At 51.3% G+C, this 24,172-nt stretch overlaps 12 protein-coding genes across 12 annotated transcripts; 3 read left to right on the plus strand and 9 right to left on the minus strand.

Annotated features, from left to right (window-relative positions):
- Positions 1-1,775: 1,775 nt before the first annotated feature.
- On the minus strand, positions 1,776-3,389 carry IAQ61_011175 (uncharacterized protein; the record flags this gene model as incomplete). Its single annotated transcript, XM_066099080.1, has 1 exon — positions 1,776-3,389. One exon carries the CDS (start codon positions 3,387-3,389, stop codon positions 1,776-1,778), a length of 1,614 nt encoding a protein of 537 aa, XP_065950599.1.
- Positions 3,390-4,130: 741 nt separating this feature from the next.
- IAQ61_011176 (uncharacterized protein) lies at positions 4,131-4,530 on the minus strand (the record flags this gene model as incomplete). The annotated part of the gene is made up of 2 exons (XM_066099081.1): positions 4,131-4,411; positions 4,521-4,530. The coding sequence occupies 2 exons, from the start codon at positions 4,528-4,530 to the stop codon at positions 4,131-4,133; spliced, it is 291 nt and encodes a 96-aa protein (XP_065950600.1).
- A 300-nt stretch (positions 4,531-4,830) lies between these two features.
- On the minus strand, positions 4,831-6,461 carry IAQ61_011177 (uncharacterized protein; the record flags this gene model as incomplete). Its single annotated transcript, XM_003843676.2, has 2 exons — positions 6,159-6,461; positions 4,831-6,089 (listed from the first exon to the last, which is right to left on the minus strand). The coding sequence occupies exons 1-2, from the start codon at positions 6,400-6,402 to the stop codon at positions 4,831-4,833; spliced, it is 1,503 nt and encodes a 500-aa protein (XP_003843724.2). The 5' UTR covers positions 6,403-6,461.
- Positions 6,462-6,647: 186 nt separating this feature from the next.
- On the plus strand, positions 6,648-7,980 carry IAQ61_011178 (uncharacterized protein; the record flags this gene model as incomplete). Its single annotated transcript, XM_066099082.1, has 2 exons — positions 6,648-6,766; positions 7,191-7,980. 2 exons carry the CDS (start codon positions 6,648-6,650, stop codon positions 7,978-7,980), a joined length of 909 nt encoding a protein of 302 aa, XP_065950601.1.
- Positions 7,981-8,197: 217 nt separating this feature from the next.
- On the minus strand, positions 8,198-8,866 carry IAQ61_011179 (uncharacterized protein; the record flags this gene model as incomplete). Its single annotated transcript, XM_066099083.1, has 1 exon — positions 8,198-8,866. The coding sequence occupies one exon, from the start codon at positions 8,864-8,866 to the stop codon at positions 8,198-8,200; it is 669 nt and encodes a 222-aa protein (XP_065950602.1).
- Positions 8,867-9,712: 846 nt separating this feature from the next.
- On the plus strand, positions 9,713-11,737 carry IAQ61_011180 (uncharacterized protein; the record flags this gene model as incomplete). The annotated part of the gene is made up of 2 exons (XM_066099084.1): positions 9,713-10,562; positions 10,635-11,737. The coding sequence occupies 2 exons, from the start codon at positions 9,713-9,715 to the stop codon at positions 11,735-11,737; spliced, it is 1,953 nt and encodes a 650-aa protein (XP_065950603.1).
- A 425-nt stretch (positions 11,738-12,162) lies between these two features.
- On the minus strand, positions 12,163-13,808 carry IAQ61_011181 (uncharacterized protein; the record flags this gene model as incomplete). Its single annotated transcript, XM_066099085.1, has 3 exons — positions 12,163-12,692; positions 12,780-13,037; positions 13,712-13,808. 3 exons carry the CDS (start codon positions 13,806-13,808, stop codon positions 12,163-12,165), a joined length of 885 nt encoding a protein of 294 aa, XP_065950604.1.
- A 795-nt stretch (positions 13,809-14,603) lies between these two features.
- Positions 14,604-14,882, minus strand: IAQ61_011182 (uncharacterized protein; the record flags this gene model as incomplete). The annotated part of the gene is made up of 1 exon (XM_066099086.1): positions 14,604-14,882. One exon carries the CDS (start codon positions 14,880-14,882, stop codon positions 14,604-14,606), a length of 279 nt encoding a protein of 92 aa, XP_065950605.1.
- A 420-nt stretch (positions 14,883-15,302) lies between these two features.
- Positions 15,303-18,263, plus strand: IAQ61_011183 (uncharacterized protein; the record flags this gene model as incomplete). The annotated part of the gene is made up of 10 exons (XM_066099087.1): positions 15,303-15,417; positions 15,527-15,555; positions 15,603-16,162; positions 16,212-16,275; positions 16,318-16,453; positions 16,503-16,670; positions 16,719-17,334; positions 17,402-17,413; positions 17,718-17,858; positions 17,912-18,263. The coding sequence occupies 10 exons, from the start codon at positions 15,303-15,305 to the stop codon at positions 18,261-18,263; spliced, it is 2,193 nt and encodes a 730-aa protein (XP_065950606.1).
- Positions 18,264-18,327: 64 nt separating this feature from the next.
- IAQ61_011184 (uncharacterized protein) lies at positions 18,328-21,074 on the minus strand (the record flags this gene model as incomplete). The annotated part of the gene is made up of 4 exons (XM_066099088.1): positions 18,328-18,510; positions 18,583-20,292; positions 20,348-20,452; positions 20,859-21,074. The coding sequence occupies 4 exons, from the start codon at positions 21,072-21,074 to the stop codon at positions 18,328-18,330; spliced, it is 2,214 nt and encodes a 737-aa protein (XP_065950607.1).
- Positions 21,075-22,109: 1,035 nt separating this feature from the next.
- On the minus strand, positions 22,110-22,695 carry IAQ61_011185 (uncharacterized protein; the record flags this gene model as incomplete). Its single annotated transcript, XM_066099089.1, has 4 exons — positions 22,110-22,172; positions 22,238-22,256; positions 22,303-22,424; positions 22,567-22,695. 4 exons carry the CDS (start codon positions 22,693-22,695, stop codon positions 22,110-22,112), a joined length of 333 nt encoding a protein of 110 aa, XP_065950608.1.
- Positions 22,696-23,532: 837 nt separating this feature from the next.
- Positions 23,533-24,064, minus strand: IAQ61_011186 (uncharacterized protein; the record flags this gene model as incomplete). Its single annotated transcript, XM_003843683.2, has 2 exons — positions 23,776-24,064; positions 23,533-23,620 (listed from the first exon to the last, which is right to left on the minus strand). Exons 1-2 carry the CDS (start codon positions 23,994-23,996, stop codon positions 23,533-23,535), a joined length of 309 nt encoding a protein of 102 aa, XP_003843731.1. The 5' UTR covers positions 23,997-24,064.
- Positions 24,065-24,172: the final 108 nt, after the last annotated feature.

The raw sequence follows: 24,172 nt of genomic DNA on the forward strand, positions 1-24,172 counted from the left end.
TCTGGTCTTGTTCCAACTTTTCGACGGCTTTGGGGTTTGGCTTTGGGTGGAGGAGGGTTTTGGTTTGCGTTACATGGAAGAGAGTCTGCACATTCGCCGGAGGGACGCCTCCGACTCTGGGGGGACGCCCCCAGAGAGAGTGTCTATCGGTGGCAGACATCATAGTGCGCGGGGCAGGGGCGCATTATCTTGATCGTTATTGATCTTGTTCCAAATTTTGATAGCTTTGGCTTTGGGTAGATAGAAGAATGACATTTTTGCTTTGAACATATTTGCTTTGTACCTTTTGACCCTGACCTTCTTGTATTTGACTGTCTTCATCTCACCTTCACTGTCTCCTCTGGACCGACACACAAGCACTTTCCTCCACGTTCATGAGGACAGTGACTCTTCCATCTTCTAACTCTATCATCTCTCCATCACGAAGCAACTTTATGCACACACTGTCTTACAATGGCAACGCCAATTCACCCAGCATCACCATGTTGAGACCCACGCAACAAATCGAACAAGACATTGTACCCACACACAATCCTCAACCCAAGACACTGTGACCGCCTCCAACCTCAAAGCTCAAGACACATCGTACCCGCACACTCCATCGCCCATCCCATAAATCCCCGACTCAGTACTCGCACCCAAGTCTGACATCTCCCCAGCACTGTCACATCATCACACGCCAGCCTGACGAAGAAATAACACAAGTAGTTGACAAAACAGCCCTGACAGTCTACATTCCACAATTTTGCAAAGACTAACATATACATGTCCACTCAACCACCCTCTCGTCCGCCATATTCACCTTCACCATCCCCATCCACACCCCCAACAACCTCCCCTTCATCCCCAGATTCCTTCTCCCCAACACTCCACCCCAAACATTCAATAACAAATTCTTCACCAACAACAATTCAAACATGGACATGCCACGCCTGCTCCAGCACAACCATCTCATCCGAGCACCCCGCGCGCTGCACGTGTGGCCATTTTTGGTGCTGGAAATGTGAGGGGTAGATTGGGGAGAGGCAGGGTCAAGAGGCAGGGTCAAGAGGCGGGTCGAGGGCGGTGATGTGGGGAGTGATTGTAAAGATATGAACGTGTTGGGGGTTTGATGGACGGTTGAATAAAATGTTGAATGGGATGGCGGTTTGCTGGTCAAGCCGTTTCACTAAGAGGATGATCCAGGCGTCTCGTTGCGCAATATCCAAAGTGAAGTCGAGTGAGATGGCAGAGAAGAAATAAGACAGGCGCGGGACCTTTGCCAATGGTCTTCAGCGTAATGTGTATGAAACGTCGCAGTGACCAGAAAAACACTACCGCAGATTTTGCACTGGTCATTTCACACGAGAGCGAGAAAGCACATGGCGCGAGAATCATAAATCTCATAGACTCTCCAATGAAGAACCAAAACCCCCCAAAAGAACCCTCAGTCCCTGTACAAAAAACTCTGTCATCTATCTCAAAAACATCTAATTATAAAATCCAACCACCTTGATTTTCAGAAATCCCTCGATTGCCTCACCACTCGTGCGCCCCCTGAAAGCTACAGCGCTTGTAGCATGATCCCTAGTTGTCCGAAGAAGGTTGGAGAAGAAAATGGGAGCGGATGCTCGGTCATATGCAAGAAGAACGAGAAAAAAGATACAAAAAAAGTGGAGGAGATGGGCATCTTGAGAAAGAAAGTAGGGAAAAAGAGGCCCTGGAGGAGGAAAAGTCCGGAAGTCCGGGGAGAGGAGCAGAGGCGTGGGGAAAGGTAGATTTTCCGAGGGTGCGGCTCATTGTAGCTCTTGGGTCTGGTCTTGAGTCTGTGCTTGTTGTTGTGGCTCTGTTGCTGGCACTGGATCTGCCTTCTCTGTGTTTGCCTTTGCATTCTTCTCCGCCTCCACCTTCCCTTCCGCCTCTACATTTGCCTTGGCCTCCTCCGCCTCCTTTGCCTTTTTCTCCGCCTCCTTTGCCTGTTTCTCTGCCTCCTTTGCCTGTTCCTCCGCCTCCTTTGCCTTTTTCTCCGCCTCTGCCGCTGCCTTGGCCGCCGCCACCACCTTTTCCTTTGCCTCGTCATTCGCAGACTTTCCAGTCTTCATCTTGTCCGTAAGCGTGCCCTCCTTATAAGCCCTCCAATAATTTCCAATATCTGAAGTGACATCCCTCCTCTCCTCCTCCTCTTTATTCACCCAGACATCGCCCACCTTCTCCAGCGCATACGCCCACGTCACCATTTCCTCCAATCTCTTACCATGTCCAGCAAAATGCGCGAGAAAGTCACCCTTACGAGGGCGGAAGTACTCATACTCGTCCGGATGGACATTGCTCACGTACGGGATCGTGCCGTTGTCGTCATCCATTGGATACGCATTGAACCAGTACCAGGGGACGCGGGCAAAGTGGTCGCCGTACTTGGGATCGGCCTCGAGAAGACGTGCGGCGGCTGATTGCTCAGCAAATATGAGCTCGTCCTGGGGTTTGTAGTAGGGGTATGAGAGGATGTTATAGAAGAAGTTAATAGCCCAGGTATTGACGCGGATGAAGAAGACGCCGTAGTTGAGTCCGTAGGCGTCGTGAATGGCGAGGAAATTGACCTTGTCGAATTCCGGCGACTTGGGCGGCAGGAACGAGGATAGTGGCCGGCATTGGTCGAGGATCAGGGTGTCGCGGTCAGCCCAGAAGAGCCATTCTAGACGCTCGCGTTCAGGTTTGAGAAGCTCTTCGGAGACGAGATTTTGGAGGTAGGCGACTTTGTTCCAGATTCCTGGGACGATGTCGGCGCAGAGCATGTGCACGGTTGAGTTGTGGATGGTGCTGTGAGTCATATGGGATTGGATCGCCAATGCGTAGGCGGGACTCAAAGGACCGCCGGTTGAGGCAGTGGCAAAGGCGACGCGATGTGTTTCTTCGATTGAGAAGGGAGCGTACTTTTCGCAAGAGGCGAGACGGTCGGACGCGTGTTGTTGCATGGTGGTGTCGAAGGACGGGAAACAGTTTTTCGGGCCGTGGGAGCGGAAGCGGCTTTCTTCGTGAGAGCTTAGAAGCTTATCGGCGATTACAGGCTCCATATTTGCGGTTTCGTGAGAAGATTCTGAGCTGGGAGACTCCACGACTGCAGGAGGAGGTGGACCAGAAGACTCGCTGGTGTGGACAATCGACGCATGATCGATGGTCTTGAAGTTTGATCCCTGCCCTACGTTCTGGGAGCCATTACCAGTCTCACCTGCTTGCAAGCCCTCGCTCAACGACGCATGATGCGAGCCATATTCAGCCGGAGAAGTATCCCAAAGCGATACAAGAAAGCGCAGGTGGAAAAGCGAGCCCAGTATGATAATTACGACGACGATTTTGAAGAGCATGGTCATCGCGCTGGGCGACCGCAGCATTGCGATCCCCTGCTTCAACATACTGGTAGGTTTCTCTGGTGTGTCTGGCCCAGGCCGATCAAAAATGGCGACAGATACCTATGGTCGGTAAGTTGATCGTGGGTGAGGGAGGATAGGTATTCAGGCACCAAACTTGTCCCACGCACTAGTAATATGGTGGGTATTGAGTCGACGTCGATGTGGAAACCGTGGCCTTGGGGATGACGCTCAAGCCCGAGCCATGTTGTATTAAATATAAAGATTTGTCACGCCGTGACCATCATTCGAGTGTGGGTGAGTTGTAGGGTACCATGGTATGCCTCGTGTAGTTGAGGCAAGACGGCCAATGAGCAGTTCAAGACTACTGCGGGTTGGCTGTTTGTGGGGATTCTGCTTGTGCCTTTGCAAACGGTCGCCGTGTCTCAAATAGATAGCATTAATGCTGGAGCTTCGCTAGTCTAGGTATGTTCTGCCAGCAGTGAGCAGTAATTACCCGTTTCGGCGGTACTGGTACATGGTGGGTAAGCAGTATTGCCAATTTGATCATCCGTTCGAGCAGGGGCCCTTTGAAACGCGCCGATATCTCATAGCGCTCACGTAACCTTCTCGCACCCTATTGTATATAGGAGAAATAAAGTCCACGCTCAAAACCAGGAAATATCACTGCTTCCCAATGTTTGCAACCTGTGCTCGGTAGTTGCACTAGTCTGCAACAATTCTTCGACCCTAGTTCCGAAAATTTACGAAACTTCATCCCCTGAAACACAACTATGGATCAAGGCTTCAGTTTTCACCCACCAGAGACTTGTCGTTGCCGCTGAACGACGACTTATTCATGATGGAGTCACGTTTATGATATCCGCCACCGGTCTTTGTGCGAGCATTGTGCGAGGAATTGACGATTGACAGAACGATAGCCGAGTCCCTTGTCGCAGGACTGATGTTAGCGCCACCAACGGCTGGAGGAGCCTCCCTCTGCGCGATTGCAGAGCGCGAGTGGCATTTGTCGACATCAAAATTGAGATACGCAAATGCTCGGATGGCGTGAACCTGATACCCAGGCCCTTACAATCACATCTCTCCATTCTCCAACGAATCCACCTCGACCTATGCCGCCAGAGCTCTTCACCAATATTCCATACGATTGAGTAGCAGTTGCGTAGGCAGGGCGACCTCGACTCATACACCCGGGCGGGTTGATCGTCTTTCAAATGCGGAATGACAAGGAGACCGCGGAGCATATTCAGGAAATGTTATGCCATTTAGGCATCGTGTACAGGACGTGTAATGATGGCCAGAGTCTGGCGCAGGGTGCGGTTGTAGAAGCAAGACGTATCTAGTTGCAGAATGAAGTTGTGTGTGTTGACGCGTGTGCAATGGGTGGCGTGGTACTGGCCAGAAACAATGCAGGGCTGTGGGGTGTATAGCGGATATGGCGGGTATGGCGGGTGTGACGGATGTGTATCACTTGCTGTTAGTTGTATCAAGGTTTGCCGTCTGGACATGTCACCTGATCATCTTGAATAGCAGTGGTCTCATCTGACTGTGCAATATCCATATTAATCAGTCCAAAGAGAGCCTCGTCGTCAACCGCATCCTTAATCGCTGGGTTCGCGTTTGCCTGTCGACCATTGGCGGCCCTGAGTTTGGCAATCTCTTCCTCACCAAATTTGCGAAATGCTTTGGGGTTCTTCTTGTCCTTGGTGACATGTGCCTCGCTTTTGAATTGATAGCCGCGTACTCTAGGCCCTTGTCCAGTCTTTGCAGGTAGTGCTGGTTCATAGCAAGCTTCAAAGGCAGCCACATCAGTCTCGAATGTGCCCGCTTTAATGGAAGCGCGGACACCGGCAAAGAAGGCGGCCATGACTGCGTGATTGTGCAGTTGTATCAGTACCCAGCCGAGCATCTCCTTGGCCGCAAGCAGGTGCTGTAGGTAGGCGCGATGGTGCTTGGTGCAAGCATAGCAGGTGCAGCCGTCTGAGAGTGGAGTCACAGACAGGGCATGCGCGTCGCTCCACATATCGATTCCGAGAGACCGACGGTTGCTTGTGGACTGATTCTTGGGAGGTGGGGGAAATGTGAAGTCGAGAACGATGCCTGCGTCAGTCGCCTCAGCAAGGAACGGCACCGTGCAGATATCCACGCCCAGGCCAATATGGCGGAGAAGTTCATGGGGACTTGCCGGGACGTGGAAAGATAAGCGCGGAAGGTGTTGCAATTCCTCGGATAGGTCGTCGAGGAGGAAGGCGTCGTAGATGGCCAGGCCGCTGATCTTGTTGAGCATATTGGGATCCAGCAGATGCTCCAGGTACCACGACTGCAAGTCCAGGTCAATGGGCAAGATGGGGGCGAAGATGCTCCATGGCTTGTCTTCCTTCGCCATCCCCCCTTTGGCAGCAACCAGGTCCTGCAGCCAGGCTTCGGTGCGGTCGCTCATCTTGAACTTCCTCTTCCGGCCCACCTGCTCCTGTCCAAAGGGAATGTCGGCCAGCCCTACGACAATGTCCGGCTGCAACTTCCGTGCGATGGCCGCGTAGTATTCGGAGCTGATGGAGGTGAAGCCGACCGAGGTGAAGAGGCCGACTTCAGCATTCGTGTTTGCAACTGGGCTCGCTATGGGGGGATTGCGACGCGCCCCCAACACCATGAGCGTGTCTTCAGCAAGGGCTATGAAGCGCCGCAACGAGTCAGGCCCTTCATGGTTCAAAATAGGCGGTGTCTTCTGGGGCAGCTTCTCGACGACTATGCGATATTAGAGGTCGTCCAGTTGCCTGTGTATAGCTGAATGAAGGGGGGGGGGGGGGCGCGTACAGTCCTCGAGAGCGAGGTAGACGCCATTGGCCACCCGGCTCTTACGAAAGTTGTCCTGCGACACATGAGGAATAATGCCCCGTGATGTGTTGGCGATGAAGTCCGGTGTCAGTATGCTCGTCCTTCGTGGCATGGATACACGGCCAAGACGCGGTGCAAGCGCACCCACAGACTTGAGAACAGTAAACTCGACCATTCCAGGCGGCAATTGATCCAGCTTGGAGGCAGACATCTCCACACGCATATACCACGGAGCGCACTTATCTCTCCTTATTCCAGTTGGCTAGCCATTGTATAGAAATCTGTCCGTTGCCGGGCATGCAAGCGTGATGATTCCACGTCGAAAATGCCGATTAGCGGAGTCACGTGCCCACGCGTCGTCTCAGTGTCCCCCTTCCAACTACCTCTTGCAATTCTCAGAGTTCACATCGAGTCGCACTTGATAAAGCCGTCCTGCCTACACTTCCACACATCCACGAGTTCCAAAACATGGCATCAAGTAACTTAGTACCTGATTCAGGCACGCCACAATCACCCTCTGACAGTCTACGACATGACTCACACTCTTTAGGTACCGTGGGGCCACCCAAAGCTCCGGTTCCATGCATGTCTAGATACTTGCAAGTTCATGAAACAGAACTCAATAGTAGCCAGCTTTCCCGTTTACCATACAAACTGAATGAACCATGACAAGGCGCAAAATCCGCATCGTCTGTATTTCAGATACCCACAACCAGACACCCAAACTCCCTGCTGGCGATATTCTGATTCACGCCGGGGATCTCACGAACCAGGGCAGTTATTCAGAATTGAAGAAGACAGTGTCCTGGCTGGAAAAGGCAGATTTCGAGCATAAGATCGTGGTTGCTGGTATGTTCTTGCGTACTTTTTCAAACGTAGTAGTGTGCCAGAAAGTGAAGGGCATTCCCACCTCGCAAGGTCCAACAAGAAACCACGAACCTTGTACAGAGAGAACTCTCCACAAAAACAATTCATTTGGAACACCTAAAAATTATTCGCGCTGAAACATAGTGCACGCACAACAGGCAACCACGACACCACCCTCGACCCCCCCTTCTTCCACAGCGCCGCCAACAAATGGAAATGGCCCGCCCCACAAGACCCCACCCTCTGCAAAGCCCTCCTCACATCCTCCCCTTCCCTAACCTACCTCGAGCACGCCTCTACAGTCCTCTCCATCGCCTCCTCCACCAGCACACAACCTACCCGCCTCAAAGTCTTCGGCAGTCCGTTTTCCCCCGGCCATCGCGGCTGGGCCTTCCAGTATGCAGATGGGGAAGCGGCGCAGAGGCTGTGGAGCGTAATTGAGCACGACGTGGATGTCTTAGTCACGCATACGCCTGCCCTGGGGCTTTGCGATTGGGCGGGTGGTGGCGAGATGGCGGGGTGTGCAGAATTGAGGAGGGCGGTGGAGAGGGTGAGGCCATGTTTGCATGTTTGTGGACATATTCATGCTGGAAGGGGGGTGCAACGCGTGAGATGGAAGGGTGGTGCGGGGACGGAGATTCGGCGGGATACAGCGCCTTTGGTGGAGGGAACAGAGGAAGATAATGATGGGATTGATGTGGAGAGTATGGAGGTCTGGGATGACCCTGGCAAGGGCAATAATAAGAAGCTTTCGCGGGTGGATTTGACGGGCAAAGCTGGGAGGAAGCTGGATTGGGGGGTGGTCGGACGCAGGGAGACTTGTGTTGTCAATGCTGCGATTTTGGGTGCGAGAGAGATTGGTGGGTCTGTGGTCGTTGCGAAGCCGATTGTTGTGGACATTGAGGTGTCAGTCTCGGGGGATGAGGGTCGCTGATATTACATCCCTGATAAATTTGGGGCAGTCTCTTACCCACTAGCGATAACCCATGGTATCAGCACGTGGATTGAGAGTTTGTAGTATAAACAAGCTTTCGCACAAGCTCCACCATCCCATAATTAGTTTCCGATATCCTTACCGTGAATCATGATAGGCACACCAATTGACCAGTCCTATTCCCGAACCTTGTCCACTCCATCTCCAAATCCTCATCTTACCCCCCAATCTCCCCACCCATCCCTACCAATACCGTAGGCCCAAAATCCATCTCTTCCCCCGTTTCACAGTTCCTACCCATCCTCACGCCCTGCTGCCCCGCCTCCTCACTCGTCGCAAACCGATACGTCCTCCTCTCGCAAAGCCCAAACCTCTTGCCTCTGACCAGATACTCTGCAAACCCCCTATGCGTAATCACAACAATATTTCCATACTCGTTCTGCTCCGCCAGCATCTTCAGTCGCGCTCTCACGCCCTCTGCTCGCGTAGTAGCTCCCCCGATGGAATGGGTGGGGTAATCCCATTCCTCGTGGCATTGGCCAAAGTCGAAGTGCGGAAAGGAGGTTTGCAGGGCGGACCGCGAGACGCCGCGGTTGCAGAGCGCGTCGTAGGTTTCACGGAGGTCGGGCCAGATCTGCACGGGGATGGTGGTGTTGGCCTGGTTGGGGTCTTCGCGGTCTGGGAGGAGTGCGGGGAATATGTTGAGGGCGGTTTGCAGGGTGCGTGTCATGGGGGAGATGAGAATGAGGTCTGGGGTGAAGGGGATGTGGATGTTTTTTGTGGCGCCATGCCCGCGTTTGGTGAGGGGCGGGTCAGGGGAAGGATAGTCGCGTTGGATATTGTGGAGGCTTTCGCCGTGGCGGACTATGTGGATTTGTGTTGGCATCGTGAGGGGGCAGGCTGGGCAGGATGTTGTGAAAAGGGATGACTGTAGGACATGCTGTGAGTGCAGTCGATAGGGATAACACTATGCTGTTGACCAGCCTGGTACTCTACTCGGCACGTATTCAGGGGGTTACCGGTATTCTGTGGTTGTGAGCTTGCGAGTGGCGCAGTCGTTAGAATAGTAGGTACCTGACTCTATATTCTGGGTTCGCTATTGGCAACGCGCACATTCCATTCAGCTTATCTACTCATACCCAACTCTATGATACAACGCATTTTATGAATCTGATATAGGTGGCTCTGCTCATACTATAGTATAGTCCTGTGTAGTGGCGCTCTTTGGTGGAGTCCACCCCGGAGGATCGTTTTCCCACGCCCATGACTCGAGCAGTTCCCCGCACCCCACAAATTCAACATTTGATTCGAGGGTTTGGCAATTCCATCAACTGGGATGCCAGTGTAAGAGCGCCACACCTACTTACCTATGTAGGCAGGACATACGGAGTATTGTACGCCACTAATATCCTACTTGCCACCGTCTCGATTCGACTACCCATCTGACGAAAACGTGTAATGCCTCGGTGCTGAGCTCACCCGACTCAGCGAGCAGCTTTTCTCGGCCATTCATTCGACTGCCATTACCGGTACCGTGATTAATCCTCTAGTTCCGGGTAGATGGATTAAATGGGACAATCTATACAAGCATCCGCAGTAATCGATCGGCCCGTTTAGGGTTGGTCCTTGCTGTGCTGACATGTAAAGAATACGCTTGTATAGAGTATAAACAGGAGCGCCCTTATTTGCAATCCTCGGTAGACGCTGGAGGGCTTCAGTCGACAATCCCAACATGGTCCACTACGCCTCCCTCCTAGCTACCCTTCTCTGGGCTTCTTCCTCTCTCGCCGCAATCAAGTCATCGGAAGATAGCAGTGCGATCAATATTTCTAATGACCGACTGTCATTCTCTGTACTGAAGAGCTCAGGTGCCGTCAACAAGCTCTCTCTTGATGGACAGAACCTCCTTGGCACCGGGCGTGGTCCATATCTTGATTGCCACTGCACCGAGGCCGGCCAGTGGGTGCCTGGCAGAGGCGCAACATACAAGCTCGTCACAGGCAATGACAGCGCCGGCAAAGCATACGCCGGTGCCATAATGAGCCAAGAGTACCAAGGCACAGGAAAGGTCCTCGAGCAATACTGGTTCCTGCGCGATGGAGAGACAGGACTTCACGTGTTCGCACGCGCAAAGTATAGCAATGCGCAAACACCAAGCGGTGGTGATCTGGGTGAATTTAGGCAGCTATTTCGTCCAAGCGCTTCCGTGTGGACACATCTGTCATCGAGCGATGAGATGTATGCTCCGCTGCCAGATACGAGCGGTGCACCAGTTGTGCAAGATGCGACAACCGATCTTTCGAGTAAAAAGGATGATCCATATGTGAAGCAGATGTCGGATTACTTTACAAAGTACATGTTCAGTGAAGACTGGCGCGACCAGACTGTACATGGCATGTATGCAGACGGCAGCAAAGTTGCGGATGGATCGACGTTTGGTGCTTGGCTGGTGATGAATACGAAAGACACATACTTCAATGGGCCGACGCACTCGGATCTCACAGTGGATGGTATTGTTTACAACTACCTGGTCTCTAATCATCACGGTAATGGCGTTCCGGAGATGGTGAACGGTTTTGATCGTACTTTTGGCCCAGTAAGTTCCTGGTGTGCCAGTGCTCCAGCATTTCAGTGTATCCTATGAGCTAACTCAGAAACCCAGCAATACTACTACTTCAACAAAGGTGCTAAAGGCACTTCATTGCAACAACTTCGCAGCGATGCAGCAAAAACTGTGTCTACCGATTGGACCAAGTTCTATGACTCCATCACTCAGCACGTGCCCAATTTGGTGCCGTCCTCTGGCCGTGGAACATTCAAAGGCACCATCGCGCTCCCCAAAGGTGCCACGCGTGTTCTCGCAGTGCTCGCATTAAGTGGTGTTGACTTTCAGGATAACAACAAAGATGGCAGCGCATACCAGTACTGGGGCAACGTCGATGCCTCCGGTAGCGTTTCGATACCTTCTGTCAAAGCTGGAACGTATCGCTTGACAGTATATGCCGATGGTGTATTCGGGCAATACGAGCAGGACGACGTCGTCATCAAATCAGGCGCGACAGCAACGGTCACTGCATCCTGGACCGCAGAATCTGCGGGCACTGAACTTTGGCGCATTGGTACACCGGACAAGAGTAGCGGCGAGTTCCGCCATGGCAATGAAAGGGACACTTCGAAGCCGTTGCAGCCGCGTCAATATCGCTTGTATTGGGCGGTGCATGATTTTGTAAAGGATTTCCCGGATGGCGTCAAGTACAAAGTTGGATCGTCGAGTTTGCGCGACCTTAATTACGTTCATTGGAGTGTGTTTGGTGGCAAGGGAAACTCCATTCGCCCAGATCCGTACTACACCAATGTCAGCAACTGGACACTCGCATTCGACTTGGAGCAAGCACAACTCTCTAATAAGTCGTCCGCGACACTTACCGTTCAACTCGCTGGTGTGAAGACCTCGGCGGGGAATAACGACGAAGCTGGGGGCAAAGCTTGGGAGAATCTCCCCTACAACGTTGTCGTCAATGGGAAACAACTTGATACCTGGACGATTCCAAGTCAACACTCGTCGAGCTGTGCGGTGAGAAGCTCGGCCGGATGTTACACCACGGGCCATAAGTTCAAGTTCGATGCAAGCACGCTAAAGGCTGGTGCGAATGAGATGATCTTGAGTCTTCCGGCTAGAGCCACTGCGCCTGAGAACGCGGTGTTGACTGAGACTGTTTATTTGCAGTATGATGCATTGCGACTCGAAGTTTCTTGAGCTGTGGTATTAAATATATGTATGTATAGACTTGATGACTGGAATACCTTGGGTGTTGAGTGCATGCCATACACTTGCTGCGGTGAACCCACATGGGGCTCTACAGCTTGTGTAGTGATCGTCGTAATTCGTAGAGATTCCATCACCAGATCATGACACATGCTCCAACTCGTAGGATGAATCAAGGGAACTTACCAGACTGAATTACATATTCCAGTCACTTGAAAATTTTCGCTCAAGGCCCTTGTCATAAAGCAAGCTTACGAGCCATGAGAGATTTCTTTTTCAATTGGGTACAGCAAACAAGCATTGCCTCTCCATTTTATCAATCAAACAAAGAACCACCAAGCAGCTCAGGAAGCCACCCTCGTAGTTTCTTACAAAAATCTAACACAAAAGCCACTCCAGATGCTCTTTTCCACGCCTCACACAACAACCTGATCTAGATCAGTCCGCCCCCATGCTCGTGGCGACAACGAATCCGCCCTAACTTCCTGCACCGCAACATTCGCCGCATGCTTATATCCAGGCTGTACTGTGCGTCTGCCCCGAGTACTCTGCAGCAAGTGCGGCAGATCCTGGCGTAGAGCTTGGATACCTCCTTTGATGCTATTCGCCGCAACGCCCTTGGCTCGCAAGATACTAGTAGCAACTCGAGCTGTATCACCATTGTAACAAATCACACACACGTTCTTACCGGATAGCTCGTGTGCGTCGATACGCTCGTTTGTGAATGTCGTTTCTAGTTCTTTCCACTGGGCTTCGAGGACGTGGGCGGCGAAGAAGGGGCTTGGGGTGGATGCGTTGGCGGTTTGGAGGGGGAGGTTGTGGGAGCCGGGGATGTGGTCTAGGGCGAAGTCGTCTGGTTTGCGGAGGTCGACGAGGGTGATGGCGGGTGGTGTCGTGGTGTCGTTTGTGAAGGATTCGAGGGCTTGGGTTGGGTTGAGCTCCCATGCTTCGTCGTAGCGGTAGAGGTCGACGGTGGTGAGGTTCTGTTGTTGGTGTTAGGGTTTGGTGGGTTAGACAAGGTGGGGATGTATACGGACCTGGTTGTGTATGGGATGGAAGGCCTTGTCACCGAGCTTGTCGAAGTACTCATCTACGTATTGATATGGCAAGTCGCAGCAGATGAAGGCACAGTCAATGAGGCCGGTTGAGCCCGCAAGATATTTGAGCGTGCCGGCATCTTTGCGCTTCTGGAGGAAGCTGAGAAGTCCTGGTTTGGTTAGGAAAGCCGTCGCGATTGCAGGGTAGTCGTACCTTGGAGATTGAAGCCAGATGAAGGGCCGCAGATTAGGCCCTCACGACAGAGCTGCAACGAAAGATTAAAAGCGTCTTTAGAGCCCACTTCTTCGATGAAATCAACAGAGTCACGCCATGGGAACTCGACAGGACCAAGAAGGGCGAGGGATCGAGGGCCAGGCACGCGATCACCTGCAGCAGTGCACACTCTAGAAGGGGTATTAGTCTGGGTGTCGTATATTTAAGACCAAGTGAACATACCCTAGCCGTGTAACAGATGGTTTGTTGTTCTTGAAGTACTGTCCAAGACCGGTCATCGTACCTGATGTGCCCATGCCAACGCATAGTACGTTGATGCTAGGGAGCTGCTTGTGAATCTGCGGTCCAGTCCATTTGACGTGTGCTTGCCAATTCTGGCAACAATCAATCCTTGGTCTTTTGTGAAAACCAATGCGCAAGGACACTTACAGCATCATTTTCATATTGATTGGGATTCAAGATGGTTGAATTATCCTGCGCCAGAGCCCTAGCTTGTTGTATGCCACCCCGCTCATCACGCGGGTCTGGTTGCGATGGTCCTCCAAAAAGAGTACTGCTCTCAATTAGTATGAGTCGTGCTGATGGAGGGATGAGCTCACATATCCAGACCGAAGAATTGCATTAGTCTAAGCTTTGACCTGGAGGTCTTGTTGCTCAGGTAGGCACGAACGTCTTGAACATTATGGTTGATACGAGAAGCCAGGGCTAACGATATGACCGTGGAGCCAGAGCTGTACTCGACTACCGACTTTGTGTTTTCGGGGCTTACACCTTTGTTTAGCATGTTCATTGCTACGAAAAGTGTCAGTGTACGTGGAGAGGGTATGTGCATGAACTTTGCTGTGGGGTTTCCACAAACCTGGCATGATTTTCACATTGTTCGCTGGATGCATAGACATCAATTTGGCGTGTATACGCACCCCATCTTGATAGAATGGGTTGAGTGATGCGGGAAGTTCAACGAGTGGTAGCAGGGGTTGACAGTCAGGATCGAAGTACTTGCGGAGAGCATCGGGTCCTGAGTAAGTGTTCAACAAATTCTGAGACGCCATGATTGATGGGGTGGCTAGAAGGATTGGTAAGAGCAAAGTGAAATCTCGTGGGCGGTCACTCTTTATCCTTCATCTTGAAGCCCTGTGAGTCTCGGGCCACCTTACAAATGCAGCATATGTCATCAAAATGAGGGCCAAACAGGCATCAGCAAGCCACTGCGTCCTTTTTTCTTTCTTTTTTTCTCATTGTCACACCCGGTGGTCGTATTCTTGGAAGTGCTGCTTTTCATTGCCTATTGAGGGTTCGTTGGGCCACAGAATTGCTCACTAGAGGTAGATACCCTTGCTACAGGTTTGCTACCGAGGTCAAGATACGAAGACGAGCTCAGCACCATGGCTCAATCTCTTGTGAAGTTTTTCGTGATTTCTTGCAATATCGCACCTGGTGTCACGCGGGAGGAACGGGCGCACGAGTGCGTTGACGTCTACACGGCACAGTCAGTCAATTGCGCTAATCTTGTTCGGGGTCGAGCTTGACTCGACAAAAGCACAGTCGAGTCACAAACTACCGCACCTGTAGTTTGTCCCGAACCTCAGACCAACAGATGCTGAGCCAGATGTCTTGGAGAGGCGAGGCCAGATGTTGTCATCTGCTTCCATTGGACAATGGCCTTGCTCTCCTGCGGGCCAACCTGCAGCCCGGACAACAAACGGGTCCTTCCCGTAGCAGCATCAGGGTACTCTACCGGTACGGTATATGGTAAGAGGCGTTCGCCAACACGAACTCCCACGCTACAAGGTACGGTTGGTAACACATGAGGTCGAGAGTACTTTGATGGCCATGGTCTCTCTTGTCGCCTTGGAGACTCCATTGGCAACACTGAACCTGCGCCGGCCACTACCCACCAACGGGAACATGCATCATACCACGCTGCACTCCATTGCTGGGGTCATCATCGTATTCGGTGTGAGATCGTCTCGTTGAGCAAGTATCATTTTATAGCCCCTGCTAGCACACTGTGCAGTGTGTAATATGCTGTTGGTTGTGATTCGCCGGAGTTGCGCCGGTCTTCCACCATCTCCTCAATGGTAGCAATGATCAGGACATGGTAAAGAGACTAGTCTGTGGGGGTCTTCTGTACTTTGGTATCACGTCGCCAAGATGAGAAGCTTCTTCTTACGTCTGGCATTTAGCCTTCCACACACCGTCGGCCGTCACAGTGTGCCCAAATTTCCTTTTCGCCAGCTGCCTCGTCACAACAAGACAGTCGCAGTTTAGGATCGTGGGAGCAATGGCTCCTCCAGACAGTACAGAAGCCATCCAGAATCGAGAGCTCAAAGGGGTTGAAAAAGACGGGGTACAGACTCCAGCGGCAAAGCAAGCTCCGGAATTTAATGAGCAGACCAGTACGTAGTCGTATGATCCAGCTGTGATTTCTCACTGCAAACTGAAACGACACCCGGCCATCTCAATCACAATACATGGTCACAAAATCACGTCTAACATTGTACGCAGACTATGTACCAGTAAAAACTATCATTACGGTAATAATCCCATCCACAGTCCTGTCCACTACTGACTTAGTTCTAAGATATTCCTGGCCTGCGCGACAGTCGATCTCCTGGCATTAATGGACCAGACAACGCTTGCTGCAAGTTTAGCAATCGTCAGTAAAGAGCTTGGAGCGAGTTCGGAAAGTGCCTGGATTGCCGGGGCATATTTCCTCACATCGACTTCTTTCCAACTTCTCTACGGCAGGCTGTCAGACATTTGGTCTCGAAAAGTTCTGCTGGTCGCTGGCATTTTCATCTTCTTCTTTGGATCTCTAGCTGCATCCTTGGCAACATCAGCCACACAACTGATCATCTTCCGTGCATTCACTGGTGTCGGCGGCGGTGGTCTCATGAGCGTTGCTCAGATGATTGTCAGCGATATCGTACCGCTTCGCGAGAGAGGAAAGTATCAGGGTATCCTAGGATCCGTTGTTGCGCTCGCTAATGGCATCGGTCCTGTCATCGGAGGTGCGTTTGCGTCTCGTGGGCATGGTTCTTGGAGATGGATTTTCCGCTTAAATTTGTTTTTGAGTGTGCTCACTACAACGTGTGTGTACTTTTTCATGCCTCTGAGAAAAGTGAATGGCAACTGGAAGAGGTAGGTGGACACTACACTGGGGTATTCTTCATCACCTTGACGGAACTAGGAAAGTGGCTGCTATCGATTTCCCAGGATGCGTTCTATCTTTATCAGGATCAACGTTGCTCGTGGTAAGTTCAGACTCCAATCGATCGTTCCAGCTAACATATCAGCTATCTCTAACTTGGGCTGGTGGCGAATATGCCTGGAATTCCGTCCAAGTCATCACCACCTTGGTACTTGGCATCTGCGTTATGCTAGTATTCGTGATGTGGCAATGGAAGGGTACTTCGGTTCCTCTGATACCATGTAGGTACCACTGTCGGAATTGTCTTGACACCAACCTAAGATGTACCAGTGGTCATCTTCAAGTCGAAAGTAGTCAATGGAGCGACACTGTCAATGTTTGTCAATGGATGGAACTTCCTCGTCCAGGTTTACTACATTCCGACATTCTATCAGCTTGTCTACGGCTACTCAGCCGTCAAGTCAGGAGCGCTTTTGCTGCCGATCACATTGACTCAAAGTATGTTACGTCTCACGATAAATATGGCTTATACTAAATCAGTAATAGCGTTGTTCAGCACGCTCTCGGGATTGGTCATCCACAAGACCGGAAGATATCGAGAGTGTTTACTCTTAGGATGGGCAGTCTGGGCCATTGGACTTGGTCTATACTCTACCCTTGACAGTCCATCGCTTGGTCAACAGATTGGCTTTGGGCTTCTGACAGGCTTCGGGCTCGGCAATACCCTCCAGCCTTCGCTGATAGCGATTCAAGCTGGAGTAGAACGAAAGCACATGGCGGTCGTGACATCCACCAGAAACTTTGTCCGCAACTTAGGAGGCACTCTTGGTCTAGCCTTGTCTGGTACAATCATCAACAATGTCGTGGCTACTAGTCTCAACACTCAGGAGCTGTCAAGGCCCGATGTACAGCTCTTGCTCAACTCGCCAGGCATCTTCCGCGAAGCCTTTGGCGAACAACGTACCGAGATGGCTCGTATTGCACTTGCATCAGCTTACCGCGATGGCTTCAAGATTATCTTCATCGTGGGAGCGGCACTCAATGCCTTTTCATTCTTCCTTGCGTGGTTTTTGATGCCGCAGGTCGCTCTTGAAAGGAAAGATGATGACCAGCTGAAGGCAGAAGGACAAAAAAGGCATGCAGAGAAGCGCGTGGATTCTGCGTAAGCTCAATGACGAAAAGGCTGGTCAATTAGCTCATTTGAGCTCGGCCATGTTGACGCGAACCAGGATCAACTACCGGTAAGATAATGTGGATACGGATAAACGTTAGATTGTTGTCATACAACTTCCATCACCGTACCCCAGTATCGACCCCCCACATTTATCAAACTCCACATCGGCCCCACGAAATCGATCTATGTGCTCAATATGGAATCAAGCATCATTAGCAAGTAAACAACAAAGCTTGATTAAACATGACTAGAAACCCGAGCAGAGTTCTCTGCTTTATAGCATACGTGTCTGCTTCACATCCTCTGACACAATTCGAATGATAGTCCCAACTCAAAGACACTGCCCTGACTCAAAAAAAAATGCTATCCAGCACTCTCGTCGCACTCACGCTCGCCGCAACTGGTCTCGCCCAGATCCCAGACGGCTATCGAAGAGTCTACATCACATCCAAACAAGACACGAAATTCGTCATTGTCCCCAAAGCAAGAACAGCAGGCACCACGCTCGTCGTGTAAGTCTCACACCTTACACTACATCCATGACCTACTAACACACCCATCCCAGACAAACCTTGACCTCCACACCCGACCAACAATGGTACATCAAACCCAACGCAACCAGCATCCAACTCGCCGACACAACCCTATGCATGGACGCCGGACCCAAGAGCGGCTGGAAAGACATGGCCAACGTGTATATCCGTGAATGCGCGGATAACGAGCAGCAAAAGTGGGTTGCGCAGGATGATGGGAGGATTGCGTTGCAGGCGTCGACGGGGACGCAGCAGTGTTTGGATTTGCAGTATTTGAGGGCGACGCAGAATAATCCCGTTGGGTTGTATAATTGTGCGGGGTTGGGGAATACGGGGGCGGCGGATAAGGGGATTAATTGGCCGTTGGTGGATGCGACTGTTTGAAGACGGATGGTCGGTAATTTGAGGACGGATGGTTACTGTTTGTATATCGTTATATATATCTAGTTCACAGTCTACTTCTCCCGTGAATCTTCCCATTTCTCAGGCGTTCAAGCACTTCCTCGACCTTTGCAAACTGCTCATAATACTTTAAACTCTCGGGGTTTGCCAAGGTGCCACTGGCCTTGATTCTCTTACCCGATACAATTTGTTTGACTGGCAATTCCACCTTTTTCAAATTTACAGTCGTCTATCTGGTGTTAGTATGGTAGCAACAGGTAGCGCTGAGATCAAGGAATGAGATCAAGGAAACAAGACTGACTGGTATATCCCATGTTTGGAAGACATATTTTGGCACGTGTCTCCTGCTCCTCTCTTTGCTAATCTTCGTCTTGACCTTTTCAACCAATGTCTCCGTGAACTCGAATCCTTCATTCATTTTCAAAAACAGCATGACGCTCTCATCATTATCTTGAGGCCTGCGCTGCCCAACACAAATGCTATCTGCAATCTCCGGGAAATACGTCTCGATGACGCTGTAGATTTCCGCCGAGCCAAAGCGCACGCCACTGGGATTGAGCACGCCGTCTGCGCGGCCGAGGAAGAGAACTTGACCGGTGATGGGGTGTTTTTGGATGAAGTCGCCATGAGTCCATACGTGTGGGAAGCGTGTGTAGTATGCATTTTGGTACTTTTCTCCGCTTTCGTCGCCCCAGAAGAAAACGGGTTGGTTGGGGAAGGAAGCAGTAGCGACAAGCTCACCGGGTTCACCATCTGGCACTGCTTTTCCAGGGCCGGTCTCGATGAGGCTGTCGTAGACTTCTAGTTTCGTTCCTAGACATGGGCCTTGACAGCCACCTACGTAGACGGGTTCGATTGGGCAGTCAATGCCAAAGCATCCGGCAAGATCTGTGCCACCGCTGATATTCGCGAGTTTTACGGATGACGGGAAGCCCACGTCGTAGAACCATTCAAACTGCGAGTCTGAAAGAACCATCCCGGTGGTGCAGACAGAGCGTAGTGCGGAGAGATTGTAGAGATTGCGCGGAACGATATCTCGCTTTTGTAGTTCATGGAGGAAGCGTGGCGATGTTCCGAAATCAGTGACACGTTGTTCTTGAAGAATAGTCAGGAAGGTTTCAGGGGATGGCTGAAATGGAGATCCGTCGTAGAGGATGCTGCGGGAGCCGAAGAGCAGACACTGTACCGAGGCGAGATACATGATCCAGCCGGTGGTGGTGTATTGCAACATTATACTGTCGGGTCCTTGCTCTTTGTGCAAAATGCCCTCCTTTGAAACGCTGATGAGAACTCCGCCTACAGAGTGAACGATGCACTTGGGAGTACCGGTCGTTCCACTGGAGTAGACTATCAAGAACGGATCGCGGAACGCTACCCTTTCGAAATTCAGTTCAACATTTCCTTTGGCAGTATCCAGAAAGGCCTCCAATGTCACAGTACGTGGCAGTCCAGTTATATCCGCTGGCTTTCCAGGAAACCTGGGCTGTGTGATCACACCTTGGAATTCGGATATACCGTGCATGCCCTCGATGATGTCCTTGATCTTCGGTCGGAGATCAATAGTTTTACCATTGTATACAGTCCAGTCGTCCACGAAAACATAACGAGGCTTGATCTGGAGCAAGCGTTCTAGGATTCCTTTCGTTCCCATATCCGTACTGCTAGAGCTGAAGAGACCGCCGAGGCTCACAGTTGCCATGAACGTGATGAAGGTATCAAAACTGGTGCTAGCAATGACAGCAACGCGGTCTCCTTTCTTCACGCCTCTTGCTCGGAGCGCGTTGGCGAGCAAACCTACTCTACGGCGCAATTCACCCCATTTGAGATGTCGAACTTCGGTGTTGCCTTCACGTATCTCAGTCAATGCAATCTTGTCGTCTTCCTTGTGCTTTTTAACCCGTATCGATGGGTTTTCAGTAGACGCTGAGAAGAGAATATTCTCCGCATAGTTTAGATATGTGCCGTGGAACCAATGTGGTATTTGGTCCATGGGTATTGAAGTATCAACGACCTTGATTTGCCAGCTGTAAGAATATCCAAAATGTGTACCAGGGTGGTCTACCTACTTGTGTGAACGTGCCATCATGAATCAGCCTACTAGTGGACCACATGTCCTGCCAGAAGTCCGTTCGATTGTCGCCAACGCTCCATTCGTAGAGCTCACGAAAGTTCTGGGTCCACAAGGTTAGCGAGTCGCTACCTCCATCTCTTCCAGAACATTGGTATGCGAACAAGTGTACCAAGTCACGACGATTAACTCTAGTCTGTAAGACAAGAAGAAATAGAGTTTTCGTCTCCCCCAAGAACGGTCTCGAAGTAATCCAATGAACTCTATCAACGCTCACGACAACAATAGACCTTGCAGTCTGTACTCAGGAACCAAGTAGCCATGAGCGCCAGAATTCTCCATTGCCACCACATCTGCAAGCGCTGGTGGCTCATGTGGCCGAGAGCTGAAAGTGGAAGGCTGGAAGTCTCACCACAGGAGGAAGTGATGAACAGGGGTTGAGACACAAGCGCCTTTGAAGCGTCGCACCCAAGTACTGCAGAGAGGAAGCTGGAATGTGACAAACTTGCCTGCATGTTCAGCCCCCGAGTCTGATTCGCGCGTTGCATGAATCGCCACATTTCCGTTGACTTTGGGTCCGCATGCTGCCAGAGCTTTCGGGGTATTGGGTGATCCGACGACATCGCGGTTTCGAGTTGGAAGTGGTGCTGGTCGTGTCTGATGCTTCGTGTTGTTTTGCTCAGGACAATGGTAGAGATTACTGATCCTGTAGTTGAGATGGTCATGCTGGTTCGGCTATTCGGTTGTGGGGATGCGAAGCCAGCTCGGGATCAAGTGCGATACCGCTAAGGTAAATCTGACAGGGCATTTACAAAACACCCAGAACATCGGCTGGAAAAATCCATGAAAAGCTGTACTACTCTGCAAGTTTCGGAATTCCCACGTCTGTAGCTGCTCAGCGTCGTGCTATTCCCATGGTCCCCCATAAGACACTTGTCTGTTCTCCACAATGGGGAATTGTGCGGGGGAGGAAACTCCCGATTCAGCGGAACCGTTCCTAGCCGCGTGGGACCGATTTCGGGAGGCAAACAACCCCGAGCTCTTCCTTTAACACGGTCTTCCGGTACTCTTACAGTTGGCATGTAATACCCCTTTTGAAAGGGAAGAAAGCCCAAGGCGATGAACATGTTTCTTGGAAAGATATAGTAAATGTCACGTTGGCTATCAATGATACGCACGCGTAACGCAGCAGCATTGACCATCTCGTACAGTTGGAAACCTAAGCAGATGATCATGGTAGTACATGTAGGGAATACTTAGCAAGAAGGGCCAGTGAGACTGCATCGTCACGATGTCCTCTATTGTGAAGACATCTATAGTACCCTACCAACCCAGCCTCTTCAAAGTCAGCATAGCACAGTCCCGCAAAGGAAACCCCAATGCATTGCAGATTCCAAAGGCTTACAGAGTCGCCTATTCATCTTACTTCACATCTCTACCCCCCAGTACCACCGCCTAGAAATATCGCAGCTGCCAACAGGGAATGTGTGCATACAAGTACACTGCGTCTGAAGCCACCTGCATGAATTTCTTCAACGATCGATTGAGCAGTATCCATAGCGAACGTTGTCACGATCTAGGAAACAAGTCGCGTGCTTTTTAGTCCGCGGGAGTTGACGGGTAGCCGGCTTGATGGATCGCTTGTGATGGTTTGCAGGTGTGGTGTGTTGGCAGCCATGACGACTACCGGCCGACTCCATACAAGTGTTGGCGTTTTGCGTATACGATGACATCATGGGTTACTCGATCGTTTTGAGCATTCAAGACCAATGCTGCACTGCAGAAACCAGCGTTATCGGGTTCAACCACTTGGGTGTTTCAGGCTGGTGTGCATCTCGATACAGTTACTAAAACATTGTTCTGCCCTGCATGAGTGTCCTGACCATACCGTACCAAGTGGGGTGCTGCTGGAAGCACGCAGTGCAGTTGCTTGTTGTGTGTGCACGAGGCTACTCAGTATCCACACCAGCCGGCGCTCGTCGGGACCCCATATTGAGACATTTACATGTCAGTTTCGGATCCTGTCGGCATGCATGTGTTGGTGTGGTACGTGATGTTACACGACGACCTAAGGTCTGGGCAGTGTCAGCGCTTACGAGGATAGACTACTTGAACGTCGGACTTTGAAGTTTGGGTTAGCAATATGTGTTACTTGGTCGGTAGTTGTAGACAAAGTAGTAGAAGGGTCGATGCAAAAATAGCTGGGAGACGACATACTCTAGAGTACTTCGTAGACAAGTCTGGCGTCGCCGGATGCAAGAGATATAGTCGATGACCCACTTGGCTCACCCATGCAGTAGGTATGTATGTGGACACAGTAAGTGCTTTCCACTTTCCAGCACGCATGTCAGGCCAGCTTGACGGAAATCCTCTTCATCAACGCCCTGCGAGGCAATGTCTTTAAAGGGTCGGACAACAGGGCCAGTGCAAGACGGCCGGGATCGTCAGGGCCAGATGTCCGGGGCCAGAGTCTGTAACACAGCATACGAACGTGGCAACGACGGCAAGAGCGAGCAAAATGTCGACTAGCAAGATCCTAGTTGACTACTCAGCTCATGCTGTGCTGTGTGAGACCGCAGCTTATCGCGATGGCTGCTTCCTTGGTGTTATCGTCGTGCTCAGCGATACAACTGTAACTTCGGCTATGTGCGGCAAAGATGCGAGTGATGTGCTATGGCGTGTACCATGAAGAGTCTCACGACAGGGCAACGCTCAGGATCTGACTTGAACTGACAGCGTCCGATAGAGCACTCAGATCATGTAGGCGTTCAATTTGGACAGCAGACGACGCACTTTATGCGACGCAAGTTGCCAAAAACAGCAGAAGCTCGGGTCCAGCTGCTCAGTTTGCAGCCCTCTTAACTCGAATGATCTACTGGTTCCTCTGAATATCGTAGGTTCGTCGATTTTGAAAGCCACGGACGGTCCTATTATCCGAAATCAAATTTTGCTTTATACAAGTTGCAATATGGGTAGATTGCCGAGCCGACACCACGACCTACTAACCTTGTCCACACCACCTCAACGAGGGGCAAGCTCAGTTTTGGGGCGGTGTTGACCATATCTGCCTACCACCGTGGAGCTATCCAACGGAATTTTTGGTGATTCGCCATCATTCAGGTGTATTGCGACTGGCTCATGGTTGAGAGCGTGACCCACAGAGATCTGCCATCAGTGGATCGTCTATTCGTGCTTTTTGATCTTCATTGAGCCGAACGAGTAGGTCGAGTGGACGAATGAGGGTGCCGGAAGCCGCGTGAGCGGTATGCACCTAGCACCATCGTAGCTTTTTCCCAGGGCAGTGTTGCCGAGAAGAGAGCGATGGCAGACGCGTGTTGACTGATCCCGTGGCCTGCGGGTCTGCAAGAGCATACCTTACCAGCGGAGGAGCTGAAATCTCACGCTACAATATCAATGCCTACATACCCAGACTGTGCAACATCCGCGGGGGGTGGGAATTGTGCGGTTTGCCATGGAAGCGAGGTGACCAAGAGTCGAAGTCTGAGAAAAAGAGGGTCCCGTCTCTTTTCACGGAGGGTGTAGGGGACAAGTAAGTACAGTAGTACTATGCAACAGTAGCGAAGAGATACGGCGTGGTACCTGCGGTTAGAGCGGTCAGTCAGGGCAAGTGTGGTGCCCCCGTTCATGGCTAGACTGTTATGGCTCTGGCTCTGGCTCTGGCTCGTTTTGGTGGGTGTCCACTGACCACCAAGTTCTGTGCGTAGTAGTAGTGAGGGATAGAGATGTACTAGAGGTGGTGGAGACAGAGTGTGGGTTGCCATTGGAACGCCCCTGCACCGCAAAAGCCAAGTTCGGCAGCTAG

The sequence above is a fragment of the Plenodomus lingam genome (genome assembly GCF_022343315.1).
Source record: "Plenodomus lingam strain CAN1 chromosome Unknown scaffold_20, whole genome shotgun sequence".
In the NCBI taxonomy this organism is placed as follows: domain Eukaryota; kingdom Fungi; phylum Ascomycota; class Dothideomycetes; order Pleosporales; family Leptosphaeriaceae; genus Plenodomus; species Plenodomus lingam.